General features: G+C 42.0%; 1 protein-coding gene across 5 annotated transcripts in view; it reads right to left on the bottom strand.

The window, feature by feature from the left end:
* Window positions 1-133: 133 nt before the first annotated feature.
* Window positions 134-10,507, bottom strand: part of CSDE1 (cold shock domain containing E1) — a 53,207-nt gene continuing 42,833 nt past the window's right edge. For 3 of the 5 annotated variants that reach the window (XM_074936155.1, XM_074936153.1, XM_074936154.1), the window contains one exon: window positions 135-1,381. In XM_074936155.1, coding sequence (XP_074792256.1) covers window positions 1,334-1,381 — 48 coding nt within the window. In that variant the 3' untranslated portion in view covers window positions 135-1,333. Of the gene's footprint in view, window positions 1,382-10,507 lie in introns of all 5 variants that reach the window. The other 2 variants (XM_074936151.1, XM_074936152.1) reach the window with 1 other exon arrangement.

The raw sequence follows: 10,507 nt of genomic DNA, 5'->3' as shown, positions 1-10,507 counted from the left end.
GAGTGATGCAGACATAAGGGGGCTAACGAAACACTGCAGAAACATGAGGCTCCGGAATTCAGAGACCTTGAGCGCTGAATGTGAACTTAGAGACCAGACTGGAGGCTTTTTTTTTTTTTTTTTTTCAAAATCAGTAAAACTTTATTCTATTTCCATTCTTTGCCATTAACAGAAAATTGGAGAAAGCAATGTTTGTTTCACAAAGATAATGCATCTCCCAGAGAAGAAAAACTCTAAATTGAGAATAGAGGTAATATGGAAAAAAAAAAAACACAGTACTGCCCTCTATTCAAAGAAAATAACTCCTGATCTTTTTGGTTAAAGTAATACTTAGACCAATCATTCAGTTTTCTTGCTTGATAAAGTGTGACTGGGGAAGAATGGGGGGGGAAAAAAAAAAAAGCACACAGACATTAACTATTTCACCTTGATGAAAATCTCAATACAGCTATGGAAAGCCTAAGTATTTATTCTTTTACAGTACACTGGGTGCTGGCTGCAAAAAGAAAAATGTATTCACTTCAGGCACAATTTTTAAATTTAAATCAGTAAAAGAAACTGGGTTTAGAAGCTGCAGTGTTCTAAGCAGCAGCAAAATTTGTGCATTGTTTTATATATTTAAATTACCACACCAATGGCACACCTCATCCTTCTGAAATTCTGCACCGCACATACTATTTGCAGAAAGTTACAAAAACAGATCTACTCTGGAAGGTACTTTCACTGAGATCTAACAGAACTTTGCTACATGGACTCAAGTTTAAATGAGAGATGAAAACAACATTGTAACATTTGGCCATCAACTTAATAAAGTTATCTGAATGCTCATACAGATTTATATATAAAAAAGTTAATATAGTCCACCCTCATATGGTCCTCAGAATTAGATCTGAACAAACAGGAAGTGAGCCTCCCACTTGGAGGGGAAGATAATACAACTGAGAGCTAAGGCATAGTAACACCTTGTCAGAAATAATGAAGGTAGAGTATATATATCTTTTTAGTGCAGAATTTCATAAGGTCTACCGGAGTAGAACTGTCTATAATGTTCACTTACATAGGCAATGTAGACTTGCAGTTACCAGTTGCGTTAAATGCACCATTCAAAAAGCGTCTAAAATGTGATACTATAAGGTGCCACCTTAAGTTTTCAGGATGCAACTGTGCATAATTTTAAAATGGTTTCATAAATTTTTTAAACATAACATGAGGAAGGTGTTAAAACTGGTGTAATAGCTTCTTAGAATTTGGAAGGGATGAATAGGGAGATATTCAGTACCCTTCACCAGCTCCCACTGCTTGATCGTACTTAGTTATGTGCTTTATGGATCAGTTAGTCAATAACACCAGCTTGACGAATCTTTCTCTCTGCACCAAATCCCTGTAATGACATAAAACCTCATTAATCAACTGCAATGTGAAATAATGTATATGGTTAACAGAGATGGAGAAATTGAGAGAGCTGCAATACATCAAAGTGTAGCCCACTCTTCATGTTTTGTTTTTAACAGGGTAAAGTGTTAGCAGGATTTCTGATGTTCATATTTGGGGACAAAGCTGGCTCAAGTTAGCACAGAGCTCCCATGCATTTGTCTGCAGTTCTACCTAGGCACTGTGCTCTATACCATTTCCTTTAACTCCGAAGAATCCCCTCTACACACCCGGAAGGGTGAAGAGCAGTGTTCGCTCTAATTTTTTCCATCCATTTGTGGAATTTTGTTATGTGCAGCACCAATAGAGGTAATCTGTGGATATGCACCATCATCTCCCGATTCTCACCAAGAGCTCACAACATCCTACTGCTAGTACCTAGCTAGGTCTTAGGAAAGGTGGGTCTTCAGGTGACCCCGGCAGTGCCTATCCATTCATTCCTACAGCCCCCTTCCACAAGGGTCAGTACATGCTTTGCAAACTATGCATATAAATGTACCATTGAAATGAAGCCACCTCTGGTGAGGAAAATTGGCAGCCAGCTAGGCCAACAGCACAGAGCACTGTGCAGGAGTTTGGAAAGAGAAGGGGAATTTTGGAGAGGAAGAATCTTTTCCACTTATGCAAAATGCTTGAGATATTTAATGTTCAGACAGGGCTTCATCTGTAAAGGTCTTGTCTGAATGTAAAATATAATACCACAATTTAGAAATCAAAGTAAATGTTTCTTTTTAAATCAGGACACTAAGGCTCAAAATAATTAAAAAAAGCACTCAGTTAAAAAAACCACCACTCAAATTCCCCTTATTACCATCCTCTTGTATTAATACAAAGCACTTTAAAAGTCATAAAGACCTTTCAACCTTCATGTGGTTTATATTTTTACACTGGATCAGCTTGGACAATTAAGGTAGCACAGTCAAGTTCACCTTCAGAGTCTCATGCACATATACAATGTTCTAGTGTCTCACATACAGGAGGTACCGTGTCCTCTGCACCTAGCTGAAGTTACCCATTCACATGTAGCGTAACCATGACCGTTCTGCTGTATTGGGGGACTTTCTGTGGCTACCTGTGTTCCTACGTGAATTTCAACGTAAGAGTGGTCACACTGGGTCAGTGCAAAAGTCCATCTAACCTAGTATCTTGTATTCCAACTGTGGCCAATTCCAGGTGTCCCAGAGGGAATGAACAGAACAGGTAATCATCAAGTGATCCAGCCTGTCGCCCATTCCCAGCTTCTTGCAAACAGGCTAGGGATACCACCCCCGCCCATCCTGGCTAATAGCCATTGATGGACCTGTATCTTCCATGAACTTATCTAGTTCTTTTTTTAACCCTGGGATAGTCTTGGCTTTCACAACATCCTCTGGCAAAGAGTTCCACAGGTTGACTGCGTGTTTGTGAAAAAATATTTTGTTTTAAACTGCTGCCTATTAATTTCATTTGGTGACCCCTAGTTCTTGTATTATGAGAAGGAATAAACACTTCCTTATTCACTTTCTCCACACCAGTCATGATTTTATAGACCTCTATCATATCCCCCCTAGTCGTCTCTTTTCCAAGCTGAAAAGTCTGTCTTATTACTCTCTCCTCATATGGAAGTTGTTCCATACGCCTAATAAATTTGTTGCCCTTTTCTGAACCTTTTCCAATTCTAATATATCTTTGAGATAGGCGACCACATCTGCACGCATTATTCAAGATGTGAATGTACCATGGATTTATATAGAGGCAATATGATGGTATTTTCTGTCTTATCTATCCCTTTCTTAATTCTCAACATTGTTTCCTTTTTTGACTGCAGCTGCACACTGAGTCGATGGTTTCAGAGAACTATCCACATTGATTTCAAGACCTCTTTCTTGAGTGGTAACAGCTAATTAAGACTCCATCATTTTATATGTATAGTTGGGATTATGTTTTCCCATGTGCATTACTTTGCATTTACCAACACTGAATTTCATCGAAGTGTGCACAGCTGACATTCACCTTAATGAGGTTGTATACAGCAACCATCAGACCCTGTAGTTTCCCCAAGGGGAGCTCAACCAAAACGTACTTATCAGAATTTGTATTAACTTTGTCTTACCTAGAGACTGTTCCTTTGCAATCTATAAATGGGAAAGGCTCACTTCTTCAGCCTGATACTTAAAGCTTTCATGGAATGCTTAACACATGATCTTACTTCTGAACTCAGAGCACAGTTCAAGTTGAGGGGCAATGTTATATTGATCCAGTGACTAACCTCAACACAAGAACATTTTCTGCCAGTTGATCCAAGTAATCTGTCTCTTATGCAATGGAAAGCCACGGACAATGAAATACTATTTTTGCCATTTTTAAAAAAGGATGAGATAAATAATGTAGATAGTGTAACAGAGAAAAAATTAAATGATAGGTAATGGCCAAGAATGAGGTTTATAAGACCTTTACATGAAGTTAAAACTTATCAATCGGTGTGGAGCTTGCTAGAAGCATCTCTCCGGCAGTCTGACAGTTTTATTGAGGCTTTATTTCCTGGCTATTCAGATGGTGACAACACACATTCTGCTAAACAAGATACTGTGCTGACCGGGGGAGAGGCGGAGCTGGGGTGGGAGGAGAGGAGTCTTCCCCCCACATCCCAAGCCCTGCACACCCCAAACTACCGTCACTGCCCCACATTTCACCCCACTGCCCCCACCCACCCTCCACGCTCACCTGTGTGCGTGGCCCTTGATGGCCTCCTGCGTGGCCATGCAGGCACACACCTTAGAGGGAACACAGGTGAGGAATGAGCTTGCTGGGCTCCCCCAGATTCCTCCATGCTAACAAAAGTTCCTATGACATTCAGTGAGCTGAGGCTCCAGCTCTTTCCCCTTTCTCCTAGGTGGATTATTTCTGCACAAAGGAGAATAGGCTCTTTCATTAGGAAGCTGTTTCTCTAGAGGAGTTTTAAATGGATTGCTGCAGAAGAGTACATTTTGCCTTCTAGCAATCAATTTGTCATTCTTAAAGACAGTTAGCATCACCTGCCAGCTGAGGTGGTAATTATACACCCAGCTCTGAAATTCGGATTAACTATGTTAGTGCATTACAGTCCTTTCCAGGATCAGCAGCTTGAGTGGCTTGTGGCAAACATAGCAAGACAGGAAGCCTTGATTTTTGACTTTTACATTTAAAAGAATTAACAAAGTAATAACAGTTTTAGCCTTTATCAGCATTCAGCATTCACAGGTTACGAAAAGAACAGTTACTTACCTTATAGTAATGTGGTTCTTTGTGATGTATTGTCCACACCCATTCCACTCTTGGTGCATATGTGGGCGATGTAAACAGGATCAGATTCTTTTAGCCAGTAGTATCCACTGAGGCTACCCCTGCACCCTAATGTTCTCACATCCCCATGCCAGATAAAGAGCAGAGCAGGCCCAATCATCCCCACTTCCTTCGCCAATACAGAATCCCAGAGGAATAGGAATCCACAGTAGTGAGGAGGGTGTGTTGTGGAACCAATGTGGACAACACACAAGAGCCAGTTACAGTATGGTAAGTAACCCTTCTCAGAGACTGTTCACATGGATGCACTTTTGGTGACTCAAACAAAAAGTTGTTTCCTTGGCGGGGTGGGTAACAGGACTCTTACTTAGATAATGACCGTAAGACAATCCTATCAAAGCAGGCATCCAGTGTGGAAGCCTCTATCAAGGAATAGTATAAGTGTGGGGACTGAGCTCCATGGAGCTGCCCTAAAGATTTTAGAAACAGGAACAGTCTTCAAACATGGGAAAGACTGAGGGGGGAAAAACATAAGTTTAAAAAAAAAAATCTAGGCTTTGAAGAGTGGCAAAGTACAGCATGGCCCTGAATAAGAATAGGATGTACAGAGATACTGCTGCCAGATGGACCCTTGGAAATATTCCACATTGTTTCACGGCTAGTCAGCAGTCCACTAGTGCTCAAATGAACAGTCAAGGGCAATAGCTGGGGCTGAGATGCCCCAATATAAAACTAAGTGGAAGGAGGAGTTTTCCAAGTCAGTCTAGTTAATGCTTTCCTGCTCTGGAGCAGAATGTTCTGAACTTCAGCTGAACGGCTTCTTTCAGTGGACATCATCCTGTCACATAAACGGCTGTCAGACACAAGCAAGCAGGGTCCAGGTGCAGGATCTGACCATGGTTCTGCAAGACTGTTGGGTAAGGCCAGTAAGGGGATGGTGGCGGCTATGGTAAAAGGTGAATAAGGTCCTAATACCAGAACTGCCTATAGCCTGGGCAGTCGTGATCAGTCACGCATCTTGCCTCACTTCCCTCAGTATCAGTGGAGATTACCTACTCCTTTCTGTCATCATAATGCATAGCTGTGATGCTGTCTGTCAGCACCTGGACCATGGATCCCTGGCGTAAAGGCAGAAATGCTTTTTATGCCAGGCAGATGGCTCTGGGCTACAGATGAACTTCTGAGGGTACCACAGACCTTGTGTTTGAAGGTGATCTAGATAAGCTCCCTCCACCCCTGAAGAACCATCTGCCACCAGAGTCCTGGTAGGCAGAGGCGGAGAAGGTTATTCCGTTGCACACGTGAAGAGGGTCTTATCAATTTAAGAGGGAGAAGACTGATCTTCATGTCTATGCAGTGTCTGCTGGGTAGACAAATTTCAACCCTCCCCTGCATTGAGCATAGGTGAAGTCTGGCAAACTGCATCACACAGGTGTCCTTCTAGATTGTAGTAAGCCATCTGACAGTTCCACATGATATTCTCATAAGCAAATTAAGGAAATATGATACAGAGGAAATTACTATAAGGTGGATGCACAACTGGTTGAAAGACTACACTCAAGAGTAGTTATCAATGATTTGCTGTCACACTAGGAGGGCGTATCTAAACTGGGTCCCACAGGGGTCAGTCCTTGGTCTGCTCTTATTCAATATTTTCATTAATGACTTGGAGACTGGAGTGGAGAGTATGTTTATAAAACTTTCAAATGACACCAAGCTGGGAGGGGTTGCAAGGACTTTGAAAGACAGGATTAGGAGTCAGAACCTTGACAACTGGAGAATTGGTCTGAATTCAAAGAGATTAAACTCAATAGAGACAAGTGCAAGTATTCACGTAGGAAGGAAAAAATCAAATACAAATTCAAAGTAACAGACTAGGTGGTAGCACTGCTGAAAAGGATCCAGGGATTACTGTTGACTCATTCAATTTGTGATACAAGATGCGATACAGTTGTGAAAAAAGCTGTTACCCCGGGTGTATTGACAGGAGTGTTGTTCATAAGACACTGGAGGCAACAGTCCCTCTACTCAGCACTGATGAGGCCTCAAACGGAGCACTGTGCCCAACCCTGGGCACCCCACTTTAGGAAATAAGTAGACAAATTGGAGAGAGTATAGAGGAAAGCAACAAAAATGATCAAGCAAGCCTGCCTTTGTAACAGATGGTCCCTTACATCGAAAAGTCACCATATTCAGGTTACTCCTAGTCCCAAAAGGACCAGTCAGTCACTTACTGCAAGTCAATTGTACCTTAATGTTTCTCAAAGACAATGCTTGTAGTCAATCCTGTAATCTAACTAAACCGTTAGCTAGGAAAAAGAAAGGAATTACTTACAAGGTTAAAGCAGGTTTCAGAGTGGTAGCCATGTTAGTCTCTATCAGCAAAAAAAAAATAAAAATAAAAATGAGGACGACTTGTGGCACCTTAGAGACTAACAAATTTATCTGGGCATAAGCTTTCGTGAGCTACAGCTCACTTCATCCGATCCATTCAGTGGAAAATACAGAGGGGAGATTTATATACACAGAGAACATGAAAAAATGGTGTTGCCATGCCAACTGTAACGAGACCAATTAAGGTGGGCTATTATCAGAAGGAGAAAAAAAAGCCTTTTGTAGTGATAACCAGGATGGCCCATTTCAAACAGTTGACAAGGTGTGAGTAACAGTAGGGGGAAAAATCAGCATGGGGAAATGGTTTTTACTTTGTGTAATGACCTATCCACTCCAGTCTTTATTCAAGCCTAATTTAATGGTGTCCAGTTTGCAAATTAATTCCAATTTTGCCGTCTCTCATTGGAGTCTGTTTTTGAAGTTTTTTTGTTGGAGAATTGCAATTTTTAGGTCTGAAACTGAGTGACCAGGGAGGTTGAAGTGTTCTCCGACTGGTTTTAGAATGTTAATTCTTGACATCTGATTTGTGTCCATTTATTTTTTTGGGTAGAGATTGTCCGGTTTGGCCAATGTAGATGGCAAAGAGGCACTGTTGGCATATATCACATTGGTAGATGTGCAGGTGAATGAGCCTCTTACAGTGTGGCTGATGTGATTAGGTCCTATGATGGTGTCCCTTGAATAGATATGTGGACAGAGTTGGCAATGGGCTTTGTTGCAAGAACAGTTCCTGGGTTAGTGGTTCTGTTGTGTGGTTGCTGGTGAGTATTTGCTTCAGGTTGCGGGGCTGTCTGTAGGCAAGGACTGGCCTGTCTCCCAAGATCTGTGAGAGTGAGGGATTGTCCTTCAGGATAGGTTGTAGATCCTTGATGATGTGCTGGAGAGGTTAAAGCTGGGGGCTGAAGGTGACGGCTAGTGGTGTTCTGTTACTTTCTTTGTTGGGCACGTCCTGGAGTAGGTGACTTCTGGGTTAAAGCAGGTAAACATCACGCACAGAAGAGTTATCTTAGATTTCAAAAAGTTATAGAAGTTGCTGTAAAGTGCAAGCTGTGTCCTTTAGGGCTACCCCAAGCAAAGCAGTGCGGGGATCCCTTGCTTATGCTTAGATATATTGCCCTCTCCAAATTTCTCAGCAGAATAGTGATATGGTTCCTTCTGGTCAGGGACTTATTCCCACCACAGTTTGGACAAAGGTTTGTACACATCCCCTTTTCATGGGTATAGGGGGAGCAAAATCAGTCTTTGTCCACTGATGTTCTACAAATGGTTCATCTGGTGTCTACAGGTCTCTACTGATGGACAGAACATGACTTTTATACTAGTTTACCACAAGTTCACACTTGGTAATGCTTCTCTCCTAACTGTGGGGATTTCCAGTGTCATAGCAAACACTTTTATAGTTACGTTGAAGCAAACACGTAAACGTTACCTTATAACATGGGATGCAGATAGTGAGATTAACACATTCAGCGACCCATAAGCATTTCATAAAGTTGAAACACTAAACACATTCTTATAAACTTAAGATCTATTTTAACAATTCTAACACAGGTGAGCCAGACTGGTTTCCAGTTATCCATTTGTCAGTGTTCGGTGAGGCCTGGGCATGAGCTAGCACCTGGTCTGCCAGCATCACTGATCCTAGGATGCGTTAAGTGGAATCTTAAGCAGGAGTAGAGAAGTTATTTCCCCCCTGGAATTAGCTATGGTGCAACCCCTGTTGGAATACGGTGTCCAGTTCTGGTGGCCACAATTAAACAACGTTGGTAAACTGGAGAGGGTTCAGAGAAGAGCCAGGAGAATGATTAAAGGATTAGAAAACATGTCTCAGGTGATGACTCAAAGAGCTCAGAGGGATAGCTCAGTGGTTTGAACATTGGCCTGCTAAACCCAGGATTGTGAGTTCAACCCTTGAGGGGGCCATTTAGGGATCTGGGGCAAAAACTGGGGATTGGTCCTGCTTTGAGCAGGGGGTTAGACTAGATTGACCTCCTGAGGTCCCTTCCAACCCTGATATTCTATGATTCAGCTTAACAAAGAAGGTGGGGTGTCTTAGAGAGTAACTAACTACATGGGAAACATTTAATAATGGGGTCTTCAATCTAGTAAAAAAAGTTATAACATGATCCAATCGCTGTAAATTGAAGCTAGACAGATTCAGGCTGGAAATAAGGTAAATCTGTAACAGTGAACATAATTAACAATGGGAACAATTTACCATGGGTCATGGTGGACTTTTAGAAAAAAGCAACCAATCTTGATTTGAAGAGCTTGGCTCTAGGAATTATTCAGGGGGAAGTTCTATGGTCTGTGTTATACCGGAGGTCGGACTAGATCATAATGACCTCTTCTGCCCTTGTAATATATGAATATTTTAAGCGCAGTTATAAAGAGCACGGTGATCAACTGTTCTCCTCTGAAGGCAGGTCAAGTAGTAATGGGGCTTAATCTGCAGCAAAGGAGATTTAGGTTAGATATTAGGAAAAACATTTTAACTATAAAAGGCAGAAAAGTTCTGGAATAGGTTTCCAAGGGAGGTTGGGGAATCCCCACCATTGGAGGGTTTTAAGAACAGGTTGGACATTAACTGGTCAGGGATAGGTTAGGTTTATTTGGTCCTGCCTCAACACAGAGGGGCTAGACTTGATGACCTCTTGAGGTCCCTTTCAGCCCTACATTTCTAAGATGTGTCAAGAGTCTGAGAGGCCAGTCTCACTGATGTTCTTGAGTGATCTTGATAAACCTCAAACAACTTTATCTCTGTAAGGTAAGCTCTCACTGACCTAAAAATCTAACATGGCTACTATGAGCGCTAAGTATTGAGTCTATGTGGATTTCTCAGACTTTGAGGCCCAAAATGGTAAATAACTTAAGGTTATTTCAACTGAGTTGGTCACATGTTGGAGGTGCGGGAGATCTTCCTTGAATCAGTCAGTCAAGGTGTATAGGTAGACCAGGATCCCTGGTCTCTTTAGATGAGCTACCACCAAGGGTTTGGCAGTTGTGAACATCCTCAGTGCCATGGAAAGACCAAAAGGCAGGCTCCCACACTGGTAATGAGGTGTTCCTACTAGGAATCTAATTCATCTAACCCACAGGAAGCCTTACAGTAAAAACAGGAATTCTGCAGGTTGAGCGCTCTGAACCAATCTTGTGGATCTACAGAGGGAATTATGGAGGCTAGAGTCACCATCCTGAAACTGAACAGCAGATGAAGGTGTTGAAACAAAGGTCCAGAATGGGAGGCCAATCCCCTTTTCTGGGATAAGTAATGGGAATAAAGACCCTTGCCCCTGACTACCAAGATCACCTCTTCCACTGCTTAGTTGTAGGAGTCCACTGTTTCATGAAAAGGGATGAGAAAGGGGGGGATAAGAAGTAGGAAGGGATTGGAATTGGCTTGTACAACTCCTGGGACCCA

The sequence above is a fragment of the Natator depressus genome, chromosome 21 (genome assembly GCF_965152275.1).
Source record: "Natator depressus isolate rNatDep1 chromosome 21, rNatDep2.hap1, whole genome shotgun sequence".
Taxonomy (NCBI): Eukaryota; Metazoa; Chordata; order Testudines; family Cheloniidae; genus Natator; species Natator depressus.
The sequence above is the reverse complement of the archived record's forward strand: the minus strand, read 5'-3'. Positions and strand labels throughout refer to the sequence as shown.